This window comes from Monodelphis domestica, chromosome 6 (genome assembly GCF_027887165.1).
Source record: "Monodelphis domestica isolate mMonDom1 chromosome 6, mMonDom1.pri, whole genome shotgun sequence".
NCBI classification, from domain to species: Eukaryota; Metazoa; Chordata; class Mammalia; order Didelphimorphia; family Didelphidae; genus Monodelphis; species Monodelphis domestica.
In genome coordinates, this window is record NC_077232.1 from 91,958,206 (window position 1) to 91,978,987 (window position 20,782).

At 38.1% G+C, this 20,782-nt stretch overlaps 1 protein-coding gene across 1 annotated transcript in view; it reads right to left on the bottom strand.

Moving 5' to 3' along the window:
* Positions 1–378: 378 nt before the first annotated feature.
* WDR1 (WD repeat domain 1) overlaps positions 379–20,782 on the bottom strand; it is a 51,425-nt gene continuing 31,021 nt past the window's right edge. Inside the window, exons 6-15 of the mRNA XM_056802425.1 lie at positions 18,786–18,863; positions 18,082–18,162; positions 16,994–17,227; positions 15,105–15,194; positions 14,318–14,472; positions 11,847–11,934; positions 10,822–10,932; positions 8,857–9,030; positions 5,853–5,997; positions 379–1,160 (exon numbers count right to left, since the gene is read on the bottom strand). Of these exons, the coding sequence (XP_056658403.1) occupies positions 1,054–1,160; positions 5,853–5,997; positions 8,857–9,030; positions 10,822–10,932; positions 11,847–11,934; positions 14,318–14,472; positions 15,105–15,194; positions 16,994–17,227; positions 18,082–18,162; positions 18,786–18,863 (1,263 nt within the window). The 3' untranslated portion in view covers positions 379–1,053. The remainder of the gene's footprint in view (positions 1,161–5,852; positions 5,998–8,856; positions 9,031–10,821; positions 10,933–11,846; positions 11,935–14,317; positions 14,473–15,104; positions 15,195–16,993; positions 17,228–18,081; positions 18,163–18,785; positions 18,864–20,782) is intronic.

A 20,782-nucleotide genomic window follows, 5' to 3' on the forward strand; every position in this document is an offset into this window, starting at 1 on the left:
TTCCAAAGATCCTGGTCTTAGCTCAAACTCTGTCCCACCAACTGCAGGAATTCATTCACATCTCACATAGTATTTCTTACATAATTAAAAAAATTTAAATAAAATCCCAAGTCATGGTGCTTTATACTTACTTTAATTTCTGCACTGAAAAGGAAAAAAAAAGGTGAAAATTACCATAGATTAGCTTACAGTGATTTCATCTTTGCCCTTAAAGAAAAAGGCAAAGAAAAGACATTGAAATGAGGACCAACACATTGCCCAGTCCAAAAGATAACAACAAAGGTTTCTAAAGGTCCAAAGATCATTAACAGGCAACCATTTCAGAAACAGGGGGAAAACCCATGTTTGCATCTTTAAAATGAAGCACAAAACCTGATATATTGAAATACATAAAACATTTATTAACGTAAATACATTTATTTACGTAGGTACCCCATCTGCGAAGGAGGGAGGAAATTTGAGGCAACGGTTAGGTGCAGACTACCTCAGCCGTAGTTAGCACCCTGGCCAAGTCTGGATCACAAATACTCACGAGGAGAGTTAGTACAGAAATGTTCTGTAAATCGGGGGCAGAAGTAGGAGGAGGCCTGCTCTCGTGGAGTCAGATGGCCAGCAGGTCTGCCTAGATGGGAAGTTAAAAAGCACTGGATAGGAGTGCTCCCCTTTTAAAAACTAGGCCTCACTAGGCGGTTTTGTTCCTTCTGGAATGTTCAGCACAATAAGGTTTGGGGTTTTTGTTTTTATTTTTCCCCCCAAGCTCCAGATATAATTTAAGTGCTTCTTCTTCTTTTTATTTTTTTTTAATGTGCAAACTGTTACTGGCTAAAGCTTTCGAAATACATTAACAGATATGAACACCCTGTAAAGATAGAAGGATAATGATTAATTCATATCACCCCTCCCCTTCCTCCTCTCCCACATTTAGGGAGAAATGAGAGGTGGAGGTGGGAGGGAGGGAGCGTTACAGAAATAAAGGACATGTCCCGCTGCAGTAATTCTAAGTCCCTGATTCGGTCCTTCCAAAGAGAGGGCTGGCTTGGCGAGTGGGGGTCCCTAGTAGGAGATTGTCCACTCTTTGACAGAGGCGTCGTGGGAGGTTGTGACCAGCGTGTGTTCGTCCAGCCAGGCCAAACTGCTGACGTGATGTAACCTATGGGCATCTAGGAAAAGGAGAACTTGTTTTAGGGAAGGAAGAGCAGATGAGGGCCAACGGCGGGCCAAGCCCGTCCCAATTTCTTTCAGGGATAAAGGTGGTTCTCATTTTTCTGGGTTTATATTCACATATCCTCAATTTTCTCATAGAAAACTTGGGAGGCCACAGGATCATTTATTACCCCTGAAAAATGGGGGTTTTAATAAATGAGGTGAAGGGTATTTGCGGTGAGAATTCAAATTATTTCTAAAGTGCCTTTGACAAACCTTACAGTACTAGCTATCTAGATGCCAGATTATTATGAAAGGATATCTCTTGGCTTTCACACATATTAAGTGAGATTGTAGTTAATATTTGAGAATCTGGGATTTCACTGGTCTTTTCCCCTGGGCACAGATTGCAACTCATCTCTTTGAGAATGGTCTTGGGTTAAATAACTTGATCATGGACTCATAGGGATCAGATGGAAGCTGAACCCAGATCTTACTGATTAGAGGTTCAGAACTCTTACTTACCAAGTTATACAGTATTATATCCTTATAATTTCTATGAAAAGAAATCTTGGTAATGGAACAAGATGTAGGAATCTTGGTCCCACTTACTAATTCTGTGGCTGAACTTACCTTACCTCTTTGTCTCAATTCTGTTCCTCTATAAAGCCAGCCTTCCTATAAATCACTGTTCTATCTTTACATCAAGAAGGCCTGGTACTTCTAATACCACTAGTTATTCAATCAAGGGAGAAAATCTTATCCTGATTTTCACCAGAAGGAATCAGATAGCTTCATCCTACATTTTGCCTACAGAGTGCTTTTTTAAAAATCTGTTTTCCCTACAACCCCCCATAACTCATAAGAAGTCTAGTAAGGACCTTTGGCTTGCTGAGAAGACGAAGACTCCTTTTATTGGTTACTGTTCCCCTTCAATAAACCAAACATGCTTGGAACTTTGTTGCCTCCATGTGTCTTAATTTTTTTTTTTCATGTATCTTAATTTTAAGCACTACAATTGGTAAACCAGCCAAGAGTCAAGAGGGGACATTGGCCCTGGGGTTGATCTCTCTAAGGAAATGTCTCCTCTATGGATTTCTTTGCAAGCAGCTGCCTTGAGGGCTGGACTCCTTCTTGGCCTTAAATCTACCCAAACCAAAGTGATCTCCTATGCTGTTGGAGAAGCCGCAGCTTTGTTTGTGTGAATACTCTATGTTTAATGTGACTATCTGGCTAAAATCAACAACCACACAACCTGGAATATATGCCTAAAAGATTATTAAATGTCCACTTCAGGGCAAGGAGGAGTTGAGGAAATGCATTCGCCTGGACAGATATCTAACTGATAATAAGTTTTATCTCATGTTTTAAATATATATTATGTGGGTCATTGTGCTTCTAAACTTTCTTACATTGTGACTTTACTGTTAAGAAAATAAATTCTCTCATTGGAAAATTTAACTCCCTTTGACATGGATTCTACAAAATTATTAAGTCATTAGATTCTTATTGTTCCGATGTTGAAAACCTGTGATGTATTTAATTGGGTATACTGTGAAAGGGAAGAATAAGAATTATTGTGTGGGAAAAAGTACAAAGGAAAAACCTTGCCAGATTCCTTAGGACCATCTACTTGGACAAAGCCATATAATCTTATCAGCCTTTTGAAAAGAACTTGCTAAATGTGAAATTCTAAAAACAATGAATTGTTTACTGAGAAAATGGGATCCCCTTTCTTCCTTCATAAACAACTTTTGCCAAGGGTATGAAGAACTTAGAAGTGATGTGATGATTATAAAAATTTAATTACCCTTGGGATACTAGATATTGAAATTATATCTTGAACCAACTTAATCTTAAACGGACTTGTCTTAAGATTTATCTTTGCTTTAAAGTGTTAATAGACAATATTAGTCAATCCCCCCCCCCCCCCATGCTTTAAAAGTGACTTATCTTTTTGCTATGTGGAACTACAAAATGTAATTACTTTTTAAATTTCTAATGATTTTTTCATACCAAAATTTTAACTCGAGAAGAAAAGGATATGGAATGATTTTTTTAAAGGCCTAGCAAACTTTTTTTTTGCCATTATTGCAATAACAGGAAAGAAATAATAAACTTTCTAGCCCTAAGTTACGATTAACGAAGCTTGCTATATCTAGGGTAAAAATTTCTTGGGACTATCATCTGATAACATTTTGAAACTGTGAATTCAGGTATGAATGTCTGAATTATCATTAAATCAGTAATCCTAGAGAAATGCCATGATATGCACAAAAGGAATGTGATCTGACACTGTTTCAGGTGCATTTCTGGGAAAGTTGAGATGATCTTGGCATGGCTGAAGGTAGGAGCCTCTTGACTTAGTTTCCCCGGCCTTTTTGAATAAGACTCTTTCCTAGCTAATTTTGAGTCTGACTATTACACTTTGTGAATAAGGTGGAACTCTGCCTTAAGACTGGCTGTCCCAAATAGCAACTACTCTTAGCAGAAATCAAACAAAAGTAAGATACTTTATCCTATTATACCTCAGTCGAGTCATTCCCTGCCTTTATGCTTAGGCCTAGAAGACAAATCTTGATGTTGTTCTAACCATGATGCTACTTTTTCCACTTATAGCAAATCTTCCTAATCTTGGCAGGTAAAGTTTTAATTTTAAAAATCTAATCAACCTCATTGTTGCAATATTCCAGCACATCTACATTTCTCTAATAGGATGAAAATATGAAAGATCCTACTGTTTGCAATCTAAATTGGTAGGCAATGTTGTATCTTAAGTAACTAAATAAATTAGTTCTTAGATTTTCCACTCCTTCACTATTAGTCATATGAGGACAATAAGAAATTAAGTCAAAGATGAACAAATTTTCTAATAAGACAAAGATCTAAAAGCTTTAAGAAAAAAATTAAAATGGAGTAATCAATTGAGAAAACTGTAAGACCAGACTGTTTTCTCTAAGAACTAGAATATAAAAATGCATTTAACTGTTTACCAAATGTTTCTAATGGGGTAATAAGTTTTTAAAAAATTGGATTAAGGATTCTGCATAAAAAAATGCACTGTTGATTGTGAAGAGGGTGAAATTATTTTCCTATTTGAAGTATCTGCTCGATAATTTTAAGTCAGAAGGGCCCATTTTATAAGGCCCTCAAAGATTCCTTTTACGATTCTTCTTTCAACCTATTGTTGGCAGTATCTACATCTGGTACCAGATTTAGGTAATGTGAGAAATTGCAAAGTTGTAAGGTAAACAACTAAAATTTGTTGAAACTTTCTTTAGGTGATTATGGGCTCTTAATCTAATCTTCTTATAACTCTCCTGTTAATAAAATCAGAACCATGACCTTTGAGCTGGGTTTCATCACGTAGTTATTAGAAAAGCGAATTAAGGAAATTGTATTTAATTATATTGAGTCTTGTTATTAGCAAATAGTTAATACTGATGATCATTATTGAATTACTTTGGCTTGTTTCATGGTGTTTCATGGCTTAGTTTCCCTGGTTACCGCGGGGACACATAAATCTTTCTCAAATTAGTCCTTAGTGAGACTTTCTAAGTAGTTTGAATCTGTTACTTGAAACTGAGAAGCTGGCTTAGGCCACAAGTGAGCTAGCTCATCTCCTCCCTCCAGAACGAGGTAGATTCTTGTTAACTCAAATGGCTTTGCAAAATAGCATGGTTTTAGATATTATGACTGTAACTCGGGGAAGGGCTTGTGCCATGATTAATCAGGTTTATTCTTAATATAACCAGTCAGGACAAATTATGATAAACCTACATAAGCTATAGCAGAAAAACAAACACTTCCCTCAGGGACACAGATGGAATCCTTTCTCCGTGGTTCACTTGGCCACAGGGAAATGGCCATTTGGTAAATGGGCTCTTACTGCCTATTGTGTTATTCTTTTTAGACTTTGCCTTCATTATTATGTTCTAGCCCCAGGAGAGCATATGTTAATATGCACTGGTGATAATGTCTATATTAAAAGTCTTATAACTGCTTAAGTCATATTTCTTTGTCTCTTGAGTTAAATTCAGAAGTTCAGTCTTCTCTTAAATCACTGTTCTAACCTTTATATCAAGGAGAGCTATTTTCTCTGTACCAACAATTCTCCTTGCAAGGATGAAAGTAGACACAACCAATTAGCTTTCCCTAGGGTCAAAAAAGAAAATCTCATCCCTTCCACTAATAGAAGCCAGATGAATGAATCCTATGTCCTGCCTAAATGCTGTTGTGATCAGTTTACATTAATTTCAATTGCTACATCACAAATGAGGTATTGAAGGGTGACTTCACAGTAACTGAACACTTCCTATAGAATAAGAGTCCATCTAGCTCATCACTCTCTAGATCACCTTATATAGCTTTTAGCTTAAGAATTACCAAACTCAAGGATGTTAGTAGAGTCGATTTGTTATTGATGTGAAATTTGATTATTAAAATTTTCAGTGTGAGCATTTATATCTCAGAACTAAGCAGTGCTCAACTTCAATATTTTGCTGACTATAATACAGATATAAGAAATAAGAAAAAAAGACTAAGAAAGTGATGAAGAAAATGTTAATAATGAAGAGTAAACTAAAAGTGTCATGTGTATTTTTTTTTCCTTTGGAGAGTTGATTGTTAAATATTTGTCAGCATAGCCCCACCCACACTACATTTGAAATTCCAATGTTGGGTATCTCCCTTGACTGTACACTAGTTACCTTGGATCTTGACTCTAGTTTCTGGGTCACTCAAGGTCCAAACATAGACCATCATGTCCATGCCGCCTGAAGCAAAATGTTCATTGTCTGGTGACCATGCGATGCAGACAATTTTTGCGTGATGTCCATAAAAAACGTTGTATTCCTATGCAAAACAAGAAAACATCATGTGTGTAGGTATCAAGAGTGTTTTTTCCCTGTTTTTCCCATAAGGGTCTTACACGTTTTAAACATATATAACACCTAAACACATAAGAAATTTATGTCCTTCTCTAAGTAGCCTCCAAAGAGAAATTGATATTTTAAAAAATATTTATTTCATTAAATATTTCTCAACAATACACAAAAATGTTAACTTTTTTTTTTTTTAATTCTGAGTTCCAAATTCTCCCCCACCTATTGAGAAGTCAAAGCGTGACAAATTTTAAGAAGCTTAGCAACTGCCAGACAGGCTGAAGGTGTCTCAAAGACAGTCTGGTCACTGCTGAGATAATAGCCTGTAGAAGGGACCATCAAGATCACGTATGTAGTTCAGGCTCCCTATTCTATAAAGTAGCCGCAACTCACAGAAAGTTAGTACCTGCCCACAAAAGCCAGGCTTCTTTAAATGATGTGACATTGTGTTTTGTACAGATAAAGTAGTGAAAAGATTCATGACAAGGGCTACCATCTCTTAGCAATAGGGGAAAGAACTCAGAAAGCCATGAACAATGGTTTGGTCAAGTCCTAGAATACCTCAAGACCCATAACTGAATGGAATTGGAATACACCACAGCTTGGATACAGGATCTTGGTAGCCATATCCATTTGGTTCAACCTTTGCCAAGGGTATGAAGGACTTAGAAGTGATTTGATAAATTATAAAAAATTAGTTACCCTTGGGATACTAGATATTGAGATTATATCTTGAACCAACTTAAGTCTTAAACAGACTTGCCTTAAGATTTATCTTTGCTTTAAAGTGTTAAGAGACAGTACCTTAAGGGATTGATATTTGTTGGATTGGGGATTTATAGTAATTAGTCACTGTTTTTTCCCCCCAACCTTTAAAAATTACTTATTTTGCTATATGGAACTCCAAAATGTAATTATTTTTTGAATTTCTAATGATGTTTTCATAGCAGAATTTTAACTTGAGAAGAAAAGGATGGGTGGAGTGATTTTTTCCAAAGGCCTAGCAAACTTATTCTTATTGTTATTATTACAATAGCAGGAAAGAAATGATAAACTGTTTCTAGCTCTAAGTTATGATTAATGAAATTTGCTATCTAAGGTAAAAATTTCTTGGGACTATCATCTAATAACATTTTCTTTTTTTAACCCTTACCTTCCTTTGAACCTAGGACTTCTAATCTCTAGGCCTGGCTCTCAATCCACTTAGCTACCCAGCTGCCCCCCTAATAACATTTTGAACTGTTAGGGTTTTGTTTTTTTTTTAGTTCCCAAAGAATTAAAAGTCAAAAAATCCTGTCATTTCAACCAAAACAGTTTGGGCATCAGCTACCATGGGGTAGCCAGAAAAATTGGATTTGGAGTGAAAACATTGCTCTGTCACAGATAGGACCAAGTGCAAGTAAGTTATCACCCCTTTGGGCCTAGTTTTACTTTATGTATAAAATAAGGGGGTTGAACTAGATGACCTCTAAAGATCTCTTCCAACTTTAACATTCTAAGAAGGATCTTGCCTATTATTCACCACTGATATCATTAGGATATCAAATACTATTGTTGTAGTGCTAGAATATAGAACTTGTTAAAAAGTTAAATCCCTCCTAAAATTAAATGTCCCCTTTTGGCATACAAAAGACATGCTGTCTAACTGTACAGCCTGACGCTAATCCTTCAGTGACCATCATGGACATTTGTAAGGGAGATGACCCTAGGAGGCCCTTTTTGTCTAAACCAAAATTCAGCAATGGCTTTTCCAACAAGTAATAAAGAATTTAAACAATCCTCTTGGAAAATCTAGTCGTGACCTCCCTTCATTTTGCAGACATGAAACTAAAGTTATACAGTATCAAAAACAAGGTTATGCTTTTTTCTAGTTTAGGACCTTTTCAAGTAATTCCCCTATTTTTATCCTGCCCCCCACTCCCATTTCTGTTTCACAAGTATAAATTTTATCTCTTTGTTCCTATTTCTGCAACACATTCATTTATTCAACCACCAGATAACGAAGAGTCTTCTACAAGCAAGGCACTAAGAGATAAATAAGAAACAGTTTCTAAAATCCAAGGGTGATTTAGTAGGAAGCGGGTACATTCACTCAAGTAGTTACTAAAGGCTTAATTTGTACAGAACATAGGGCAAGATGCTATGGGAAAGTGGAAGGCGAATAAAATATATTGGAGGCAAGTAGGTGGCACAGTAAATAAAGTGTTGGGCTTGGAATTGTAGTTAGCTTGGGTTCAAATGTGACTTGAGACACTAATTAGCTGTGTGACCTTGAGGCAAATCATTTTACCCTATGTCCTAGCTCTTGCCCCTTCTGTCTTGGAGTTAATAACAGAAAATAAGAGTTAAAAAAATAAAGATATATTCTCTATACTCTTAGAGCTTAAGATCTAGTGTGTGTGTCTGTGAGAATTTAATCATTTAAAAAACATTTGTTAAAGGTCTCCTCTGTGCAGGGAACTAGGCTTTGTAGGGGGAAACAAAACCTGATCAAGTGAGCTCCAGGGGGAGGTAAGCAATGTATATATGTCAATATAATGGCAATAAGGCATACAAAGTGCTAAGAATGGATTCAACAGAAAAGATGCTATGTAATTGCCAAATTCACTAGATTGTGGCAGGGGAACAGAGCAAAGCCTTCTGGCCAAAGGAGAACTAGACCCATTTCCCTGGCCTCATTCAAACTAACCCTTGGCTGGCAGAGGCATGAATCCATAACCTGAAGTTTCACTGCATTTGTGTGCCTGCACTGTAAGAGCAGCCAATGCCATCCATTCTCACTATTTGGGAAGAGAGAACTGAAAGGTCGTCCTCGTTCACTGGCTCTTACCGAGTAGCCGTCGGCCACGCTGAACACCGTGACCACTTTGCTGGCATCGCAGACAGCAAGGAAAGCACCATCGTGGGAGTAGGCCAGATCCGTCACTGGGCCCTTGGCTTCCAGGAGCTTCTCTTCATGTTTCAACGTCGTTCCTTGGATTGAGTACAGACGGACATTCCCATCCTAAAGATGAGTTAAAAGAAAGCAGGGTATGAGCAAAGCACGAAGAGAAAGTGATTGTCTATTCTGGATTCTGATGGCAGTGAGGGTGGAGGAAATGGGGCAAAGACAATAGAGGCAGGAAAAAAAAGAAGGGAGCAAAGGGTTGGCAAATCACAATCCGAAGTAGGTGATGAGCCCACTGGGTCAGCAAATAGTTCAAGAGGTTTTTAAGACCCCCCCCCCCAAAAAGTGAGGGAGCTGCTACAGGGTTCACTGGAGAGCCAGGTCTGCAGATACGAGGTTTGGGGTTCAAAGCTGACCCTGGGTGAGTCACTTAATCTCAAGTGCCTAGCCCCTACTGCTCTTCTGTCTTGAAACTGATTCTGAGAATCAATTCTAAGGGGGGGGAGGGAGAAGAGGGAAGGGAAGAATTTAAGACAGATAGGGTAAAGAGTAAATAAAAGGTCAGCCTCATAAGTTGCTGTGAAGTGAAAGTATAAAAAACCCACGAATTTGGGTTTAAGCCAATTCTCATTACTCCATAAACCAGAGGCTAATTTAGTTCTGCTGGGCACCATTGATGAGATAAGCAAGATGGCCAGGGGTGGGGGTGGGGGGAAGGAGGGGTGGTCTGACCAGTTTATAACTACTATACTTAAAAAAAAGAACTATTCTTTCTTTAAAGCATGAGCAGTTGGCCTGTTAGTATGAGTGCAAAGAATGCTTCTCTGTTCATTAATATTGACTTGAGCACAAGTCCCCAGCATCTCATTAGTATTTCATGCTGGAAATAAAATGGCAATTCTTTATTCAGTTTAAATTCCTCCAACCAATTTAATCGGATGGATGGTGGAATTATCCTGCCTTTCTCTAACATGAGCTGTCCCCACCCCAATTCTTCATTGTTGCTCTAGCAGGTCCTACATGAAGCTGGAGAGGCCCCAGAGAGAGAGATGCCCAAAGGCCTCCTTAAGTTGAGAGAGGCTGACCAAAGGATGGCTGGGCGGTGGATATGAGGTAAGGGAATTCTGGCCATGAACTGCCAAGGTTTGGGAGGTGTGAGATCTATATCCTTATCACACAAAGGAAATCACAGCTCCCTAAAGTACAGAGAACTTGGAGGTGAAGCTGGCCTCATTTTATTGGTGAGTGATGATGTGCCTGACTGAACAGGAGAATCTGGGGGGCTATGGGATGGGAGAGGAAGTAGGTAGGTACTCTGGCACAAAATAGCCTAGAAAATATAAAGGACAGATTCATGTAGTAGATTTGGTGGCAGAAGATGAAGGTTCAAATTCCACTAGATTTCTCTAGGGACTCTGTTTCATCTGTAAACTCAACACAGCAGATGAGATAAGGCAAAGGGCATGATGAACCACGAATAGTCTTGAAATAAAAATATGAGAGAAGGAGTTCCTCTGGCTCAAGTCTATCACCAAATGAAAAGAGGCCTCAGAGAGGGGCAGCTAGGAGGTACAAGGGACAGAGTGGAGTTAGGAGGACTCTAGTTCAAATATGGCCTCAAACACTTCCTAGCTCAGTGACCCTGGGAAGCCACTTCACTGTCTGCCTCAGTTTCCTAATCTGTAAAATGAGGGTAACAACGGAACCTACCTCCCACGGCTTGGCACATGGTAAATGTTATATGAGTTAGTATTACCTATTAGCATCTTTCTGAAATGCTGCCTCACCAGAGGTTAGTCAGACAGCTAACAAGTACTGACTAGGCATTTGTGATGTGCCAAGGCACCATGCTAAGGACAAAAGATGGTGAAAGGAAAAGACAGGCAAAGGGAAACAAAAGACACCTACTGCTCCTCCCACAGCTGCGGTTCCTCCTGATGGATGCACAGCGACGACTTCAGGTTCGTAGCCAGGATCATCGATAGTGAAGCACTTCTTCTGATTCTTCATTAAGACAATCTATAGGAAAACCAAATAATAATAAAATAGTAATCATTTTTAATTTAATTCAAAATTAAAATTTAAAACAATTAGTTCTGAGTTCTATGCAAGTTCCAACAAACCTTAGCCAGAAAACCTAAATCACCCTTACAAATTTATGTCAAGAAGGGCAAATAGGTAGCTCACCTCAGTACATGGAGAGCCAGGTCTAGAGGTGGGAGGTCCTAGGCTCACTCAGACACATGATCTTAGGTGAGTCACTTACCTCCAACTGCCTAGTCCTTACTACCTTTCTACCTTAGAACTAATTCTTCATTCAAATTTAGGACAGAAGGTAAGGATTTAAAAAAAAAAAACAATCCCAACACTTTTTGTTTTCCTAAAAGAGGGGATGTTCTAGAACCCAGGTGTCCTGATTCTAAAATCCAGTTATTCGGTTCCCCTCAACTGCCTTTTAAGTGAGAAGACTTATTCTTAATATTGTATTTTTATTTCTAAATAATACTCTGACTACATCTGATTTCTAATAGGGCTCAGTAAGCTTTTTCAAGCCTTCTTCCTCATTCTTTTGTCCTTACTATTTTAAGAATTACTCTCACATTTCCTATACTAGAGCAGATTCTAAAATTGTGATAAAATTGAGAATAAAAGCTCCATATTATCTAGTAAATAGAAACTAGTTATGCCAAGTATGAGTGGGGAGCAGCATGGCAATATCCCCGAGTCTCCCATTGGGATGGATGGGGAAAAGTCAATCCTAAACCAAGTATAATATGATTTCTTCATCTAGGTCAGCAAGATTACTGGAATCCATGATTTCCCCTATCTTCATTAGGCAATTACATTTTGCTTATACACACACACATTATGATATGTTCCATTCTGAAGGAAGCTAAAAGCAACCCTGGATTAAGACTCTCATGAGTATTTACCTGTCCAATACATACAACTACTGCATAGCCTCCAGGCCCAACGGCTACACATTTGGGTTGAATATCCAGTTTTATTACACTCTGTCCGCTGTGAAAAACAGGAAGGAGGAAACAGTTATGTGCTGCCATTTTAAAACCACTAGGCACTACCACTTAAATTTTATTAATTATTCTAGTTATTATATATTAAGTTATTCCAAGTCCATACTATGAAAATCTAAAGAAAAGATTACACCAAGTCTTCATTATTAAGTAAAAAATAGGGGAGAATTTTAGTTTAATTAGATTGACTAAAATTACTCTAAAAAGCAAAAGCATGAATGATAAAAGCAGGGAACACCAAGAGAAAATCATCACCAAGACTTAATTTTTCAGCAGAACTGTGCAGTGACAGTAATGTGCTTGGAAATTGCCTTGGGTCATTCTGTCAAGCAGAGGCAAGTCCTCACATAGGGAGGTAGCTAATTTGATGTGCTAGGGACTTAGAAGTGTTTTCTTTCCCTTCTGGCTCAAATTCCTATTTTTTAAAAAATCTAACTTGCCTTTAAGATAATTAGAGGTATTGACCCAAGCACAAATCAAAAGGACACAGAGTTAAAGAAACACACACACAAAAACCTGATTCCTTTTCATGAAGCTAAAATACAAAGAGCTATTCCAAAAATTCCTAGGGGCCTGGGTCATGAACTACCTTTTCTTATAAATATTCTTAAAAAAAAAAAACAACTACTCTGAACACTCATTTCTTTTTATCTCTGCCCATGCTATTTCCTTTACGTCAGGAAGATGTGGCCCTGCTTGTTGTGAAGGTCAGTCCTCCATGTGCCCAGTCCTAACAGCTTGTTCCATCTGTATTCCCCACTCCCATTTTCAAAGTATCTCTGCATGCCAGCTCCTTCTCTACTGACTCTAACCATGTTTGTGTTTTAGGGAGTTGAAAAAAGCTTAACACTCTTTTTTTTTAAAAGTGTAAACCTACTTTTAGCCATCCAATTGTTTTCCCTATAGAAAGGTTAAAATCTGTCTCTTTTCAAAGGAGTTTTTACATGATATTCTTTTTAAAAAATTGGAAGGTGGTTACGATGTCTCTTCCCCATAATCTTTTCTCTTGATTAAATAATCTACCTTTTCTTCATCAGCTCATCACATCATATGTTCACCAGCCCCTTTACTATCCTGCTTATCTTCCTTAAAATGCAGCACCCAATTTGATTTGGGGGTTTGACTTTTAAAAGATTACTCCATTACAAAAATGAATAGTATAGAAAGAGGTTTTGAATGATAATACACGTCTAACCCAATGGAACTGCTTATTAGCTTCAGGAGTGGGGAGGGGAGAGAACATGAATCATGGAACTTTGGAAAAAATATTTTAAAAAATTAACTGCACTCTACAATATAGTGGAATTACTTTGTCCCTCACTCAGGAGATAATACCTTTGTTTTTTTTTTCTGGATCTGTGATTTTTTAAAAATTAACTTTATTTATTTAATTTAGATATTTTTCCATGGTTACAAGATTCATATTCTTTGCCTCCCCTCCTCCCACCTCTCCTCCTGTAGCCAATGAGCAATTTTACTGGGTTTTACATGTGTCACTGATCAAGACCTTTTCCATATTATTAATATTTGCACTAGGGTGATCGTTTAGAGTCTATGTCACCATCAAATAGATTTGTGATCTTATTGACGTAGGGAGTTCCCATAGCAAGACTTCCTTTACCAATGCAGTTAAACATCATTTTTTGCAGTTTAGTTTGTGAGAACTGCCTGGTGTGCTTAGAAGTGAAGTGACTTGTCCTGGGTCACACAGCCAACATGGAGCAGATATATGGCTGCTTGTACTACCTCCAAGGCCAATTCTACCCTCTCAACTGCACATCTCATATTTATCTCCTACCATGTTCTCTTCTCCTATTGCTGGGTCAACAATCACAAGGGTCAGCAAATGATGGCCTGCAATTCTACCTGCTTTTGCATAAACTGCAAATGAACAATACCATTTTCAGATTTTTTTTTTGCCTTTTACAATAAAATTTTAATGTAAAAATTCTTAGCTCATTGGATATTAAAAAGTAGGCAGTAAGCTAGATTTGGCTCTCCGGTCATCGTTTGCTGATCCTTAAGTCAATGGGCATTGATCTATTTGTGATTACATCTGTTTTTCTCATCATTCAACCAATCATTACATAAATTACAGATATTATTAAACCTTTCTTTTGCTAATGTTCCAAACCTTTATTTTTTCTTGCATTACACATGTGTATCCTACTATAGGGATGTATCCATCTACACCTGTATATTTTTGTATGTATGTAAACATGTGTGTGTACATATACATGTGTGTTGTATCTTCCCCCAATAGAATAAAAATCCATCAGAGCAGGGGCCATTCTATTCTATCTTGACCCTCCCCTCCAGTTGGCAGAGACCCTTATACACAGTTCTAGATGCCAAAGAGACCCACACACCTGTAGTCCCTCTGGATAAGATTGGTATAACGCACTGTATCGTCCATGCTGCAGCTGACCAGTTGATCAGTCTCATCCACAGTCATCCTGGATACCTGATTGGTGTGTCCTTTCCCAGCAAAGGAATCGTTCTCCCCAGTCTCAGAATCCCAATAATGTGAAAAGTACGATTAAGGGGAAAAAGGTTAAACCATTGATTTGGGTGGGGAATGTCCAAAAATTCATTCCACTGACTTAATTTTGGGGCTCTTTCCTGGGCAGTGGCTGGTGAGCAGCATATTCCATCTTACAAGTGGATACCTGACCCAAAGATAATGGCAAGACATACAATCATGATAAATGTGAACCCTGCTACAGGTTATTCACTGAAACTATACTCCATAGGAGGTAAAGTATTAGTAATCAATCTACAAATCTATTCCCCCTTAACTACCAATTTCTAATGATGGTATTAACATGGAAGAAAACCTGAGAAGGGAAATTTCTGGCACACTAAGGGGGAGTGGGTAATTTTAGCTTTGCAACCCTCACCCCTGCTTTATAGAACAAACTGAGGAGAGAGGCAGGAAGGGGTTCAATGACTTCCAAGGTGATTCAACTATAACTGAAGCTGAAACCAAGCTCTGATTCCAGGTCTATAGCCTGTCTCATTATATCACATAACAACTGACTAGAAAACCTGGCAAGCTGCTGTCTCCTCATCACTCTGGGGAAACGAAATTCCTTTAATGCAGACAAAAGAGTAGGAGTGTTAGGGCTCAAGAAATTAGTTCATCTTTAAAAGGATATTAATGTGTCCATCGTGGCTCCCAGAATAGATGTATGATTTACCATCATTTTTATGAACCGTCAAACACTGGATTGATTTACTGTGGCCCTGTAGGGGAAAAAAATAGGAACAGAGAGCTGAGCTGTGAACATTGTTGGCTAGTCTCTCTCTCTCTCTCTCTCTTAATTATTTTTTGGCAGGGGGAGGAGGAGGGAATGGATATATCCCAGGTTAAGTAGTTTCTCCTGAACATGCTCCAAAAACCTCCTCCAAAAACTGCCTTACTCTCGGCATTTTATACACAAGTCTCTAATGTCAATGGCTTAAAGGCACCCTGAGAAGGCAATCCTACAATGGAGCCCTGTTAGATTACAAGAGACTACAAACTTGAGTGGTTATTTGGCCAGAGAATTGACCAGATGTGTCAATTCAGGTTTTTATCAGGTCTACTACTTTACTCAGACAAAACCATTAAGTCACTTAATTCCTATTTACATTACTGAGTCTGCTCAGTGTTAGAATTCAATTTACTTTTGTGTTGGTAATGGAGTTCTATGAAGATCTAAACTTTTTTGGGGGGTGGGGGTGGGAGGAGGAAGAAACTGTCATGTATATAGAAGTACCCTACATGCCTAGAATCAATCAACTTACAACAACACAAGAGTAAAAAACTGGGACATTAATTTCTAGTTTACTAAACTCTGACCTAGAAAAAAAAGGATACCAGTCATTCAACTTTTAGCCTTGAGCATTCTGGTCTAAGGCTCAATGAATAATAAACAAAATTGCATTCAGATCATCTGAGCCATTCTTTTTAAACTGAGCAGAAGCATGCTGTCTGGGAGACCCACTTGTCCTTAACATGATAGCAATTTTCCTGTGAGGCCACTCAATTGTATTAGTCTGGCAACATTGCCAGCAGAATGGTGTCCAACAGCCAGGGTCAGCAAACATCTGGCATATGGGGATTTCTTGAGGAGTTTCAGCCTTATTTGCAAATCACATGGCTTTTTAATTTTTTTTAAACCCTTACCTTCTGTCTTAGAATCAATACTGTGTATTAGTTCCAAGATAGAAAAGTGGTAGCGGTTAATCAATTTGGGGGGGGGGGGGGGAGGTCATATAGCTAGGAACTGTCTGAGGCCAGATTTTAGCCCAGGACCTCCCTTCTCTAGGTCTGGCTCTCAATCTACTGAACCACTTAGCTACCTCCAACATTTAATGCTTACTGAAATTGAATGAAAGATTGGCAGGCCCAGAATGATTCACAATAAAGTTTAGTCAGAAAAAAAAAAGGGGGGGGCACATCTAAAAAAGTCCCAGGACCCAGAAAGTTTTGGGCTCAAGAAGTCAAAAATGTATATGACTTCAATCCAGTGAAGAAAACTCTCAGCTCAAGATTAATTTTACTTGATTGCTTTTGGTGAGATCTTCCAATTTTTCCCAAAAGGTTTTGGCTAAAATGATGAGTCACTAAAGCAATGACTCATCTCTAGATTGTTCACTCAATTCTACTAAACCAATCATTGCCTTTCAAGAATCTAAAAGAACCAGTCAGCCAATAAACATTTTTTAAGTGCCTACTATGAGCCAGGCAGTGGGCTAAGCTCTGGGGATATAAAGAGGCAAAAGATATTCCATGCCCTCAAAGGACTATTTGGGTAGAAAATAAGGCAACAAACACATACAAACTATGAAGGATAAAAAGGAAATAATTAAAGAGAGGCAAATTGTAGAGCCTGAACTGATAGACAAGCTCCAATATTCTTAGCTCCGAGGCTACATGTATATGGAAGTCCAGGTTCTCTTGGGGGTGGAATGGGAGGACAAAGGAATTTCCCTCCATTTATGGATTTCACCTTCATCAGGCTGCTTCAAATGCTGCCCTCCCAAAGCATCTGCTTTACCTTGATAACTCGGAGTGGCTTATTAGGGTTGTTTTTGTCCAGGTAATTGATATATCCCGAGAGGGAAACACTTATCAAGTGGTCCTTCTGCCACAAGCATCCCAGCTGCTGATCCAACACATTTGGGCCCATGTTAAATGTATTAACCACAGAGTTAGCACCAACGTCCCAAACTTTAGCAGTTTTGTCTCCAGAAGCAGAAAGCAAATGGCTGCTGTCGGGGCTCCAGCTAATCTACAAAGTCAAGAAGGAACATCTTTATTGGTCTTAAAATATTTTTAATTTTTTTCAGTTGTAATTCTAAAAACCTAAAATGAGATGGAGGTCATTTTAGAAGCCATTTTGTTCAACTTGGGACCGAATAGTCTGAAGAACTCTTTCTAATATCCAAATGATTATCCAGCCTCTGCATGAGGATCACCCAATCCCAATTCCACTGTGCTTCCACCTACTCTAACACATCTTCACTCTGAACACATTTAAAAGTTAAGAATGATTCCTAACTAGCTTTTATTTTTGTGGGTCATATCTACTAATATTCAGCATATTAGAAATTAAAATGCTTTATTAGTATGAAATTAGATTTAACCTTGAGGACCCCTTGAATTTATTTACATTTTAAGAACAGCTAGAATAGACTGGCTTAGGAGAAAGAATTTGAAGCCGAAACCAGTGAATGATAAACTGAACTTGGTGTTCTTTAGGGTCATTTCAGACTCTTTGGACCCCCACCAGGCATTTTCTTGGCAAAGACACTGGAGTGGTTTGCCATTTCCTTCTCCAGCTTTTTACAAATGAGGAAACTGAGGCAAACAGTGTTAAGTGACTTTCCCAAGGTCACACAGTTAGTGTGAGGCCAAATTTGAAGTTAGGAAAAGGAGGCTTCCTGACTTCTCCGATGTACCCTCCTAGTTCCCAGTGAGATCCCAGATAATTAGGGGTAGAGCTGGGATTAGAATTCAGGCTTCCTAGTCCTCAGTTCAGCCATCTTTCCACACCAGTTAATTCTCCCAAAGTTGTAGTCTATTTTCAAAAATACAGATACTGGAGTCTTTTAAAATATAAAACTGAGAAAAGGAGATACTTACAGCATAAATTCCTCCATCATGAGCCTTGCTTCCTCCTAATGCACAAACTTTCTCTCCTGTTTTTCCATCATAGATATAAATCTTGGAAAAATCACATTAACAATTATTAGGGATCTAAAATGAGATTTATGCTACTCAAATCTCTTCCTGATCATTCAAGCTACAATAATGCTCTTGTGTTCCATGACCTTTGCCCTAAGAAGAACCAACTCCCCCAAATATGTGCATCACTTAAGAATCTGAATTCCACATGATGAAAAACACAACAAATATTTATGTCTTAAGTATCTTACTTTCACTGAGATGATAGCATCTCTTTTCAGTGTCATCTCCCAGCAGGCAAGAAAGAAATAAGTTTAAAAACAAAACTCTTGCCTTCTATCTTAAAATCAATATTGTATATTGGTTCCAGGGCAGAAGAACAGTGAGGGATAGGCAATGGAGGTTAAATGACTTGTCTAAGGTCCCACAGTCAGGAACTATCTATGGTCATATTTGAACCCAGGATCTCTCCCATCTCTGGGCCTGACTCTCAATCTTCTAAATCACCTACCTGACCCCAATACATTCATATTTAAATTCCTCCATCAAGGAGGACAATCAGAATTTTTTTCCCTTACCCTACACAGCTTCATGAAAGTAATTACCATTTTTAAAAAGCAAGCTATATTCCTTCAAAGTAAAAAAGCAAGGTAGCTAGTTACCTGGCCATCTGCACTTGCTGTGGCAAATTTATTCCCATCTGGAGAGAACCTCACACAGTTGACAAATCTGCTGTGATCCTGCAGAAAACATTCAAAGTTAGCCATCTTAAAAACAAGTTAAAACATAAAAAAGTTTTCAATTTGACAGCATTTCTGAAAAAAGTTATGGGGCCATCAAGTTTCAATCAGAAAAGTTTGGAGAGTTAATCGAATGATTGATGGTTAGAAAAGAACTTAATTAAATCATAAGAGTTTTACAAGGGTCCTCTAGACCCAAATAGAACTGAAGGGCCTCCAGGGAGAATCCAATCCAAGCCTCTTGTTACCTAGGTGAGAAAACTGAGATGTCAGAGATGATGCTAATGCACTGCCAGTATCACAGAGCAGGTCAGTAACAGAGATGGCCTATCTCTTGGCTCTAGATGCTGCTTTTCAACTAAGTCTCCAAAAACTGTTACCTCAAGAAGCATTTTCCCTAGTTAAGGAGCACAATTTGGTTATTGTTTTATCCTGTCCTTTAAGGTATCTTCTTGGTCATTTAATTGGTATAACATTAAAGTATAAATTAACAACAAAAAAGCACGTTTCCTAAGAGACCATTCCCCCAAGTCCATCTCACAGTTCACCTCTCAAGTTGGCAAAGTTCTGTTAATAACCAAAGGTTGGCTGATGCTGGGTGTTTTTTTGGCCCAAACTTTAGCAATCTTCCTCCTTCATATCTTTACCACCAAAAGTCAGTGGTTAAATGCAACTATAATTGGGGAAGAAAGAAGATGGAAGGCTTGTTTGAAGTGTTTGCGTGATTCCTTTTAAATATGTTTTAGAGAATACATTTCCCAACAGGTACTGAGTTACCAGTAGTTGGACAGTCCCAAGCTATTCCACAGAGATATTTAACTTTCCATCATTTACTACTGTGTATTGGTTTCAAGGCAGAAGAGTGGTAAGGGCTAGGTAATGGGGGTTAAGTGACTTGCCCAGGGTCACACAGCTGGGAAGTGTCTGAGACCATATTTGAACCCAGGACTTGGGTCTCTAGGCATGGCTAATTTACTGAGCCATCTAGTTATGTCCACAAAGAGATATTCTAGCAACAGTAGACTGGAACTACACACACACACACACACACACATAAAGTTATGATGGTGAAAAAGGTTTTTTGTGAACTAGCATGGGAATCAAATTACTAAGTGATGATTGTGGTAAAGTGTATACTCTGTGTTCCAGGGAACTGAAACAATTTTTTTTAAGATGAGAAAGTTGGAGGAACTAGACATGAATAAGATATTTATATAGAACTACAAAGAACTTTACCTATCACATTTGAATCTGGAAATGACCTTATAAGATAAAATGACCTTATAAGATAAACTGTAGGTTTTATTTATCATCATTAACAGGCTTAGAGTTCTGCCCATATTTCTACAAATTTAATTTTAATTTAACAAATTAAATATTAAATATTTCTACAAAATAAATGCTACAGGCAGCACTAGAATACATATATCTCCTAAGCCTAAGGCTTTTCTGACTACACTAAATGGTTTCACCAAGTACTTGTCAAGGCTAGAAGTGAGAGGGAAGACTTAGAAAACTTTTCCTTATATTATGCCTAACAATTAGAGCTATTTAAAAATTAAATGCACTTCACTTTAGCAAATGACAAGTTCTTTACTCATTGCCAGCAAGTCCCCTGTCCCTGGAGATCTTTGGATCACTTGTTGGGGATGCCAATAATGGATTCATGTTGTATGTTGAGCTGGGGTTTCTGCCATCTTGAAAATTCTATGACTTGCAAGAAAGCTTTCAATTTCTGTATCTCAGTCATTTCCCCAATGCAAATAAAACCTTGAACCCTTGTAATAAAGAAAAACTAGGCAAAATTAAGAATAACTTTGACAACTTCTGTACTGTTCTCTCCCAGTACTCCCCTACCTCTCTGTTGTAAGGGAGAAATCATTTATCTCTTCTTCAGCACCCTCCACTGGTTTTTCCCA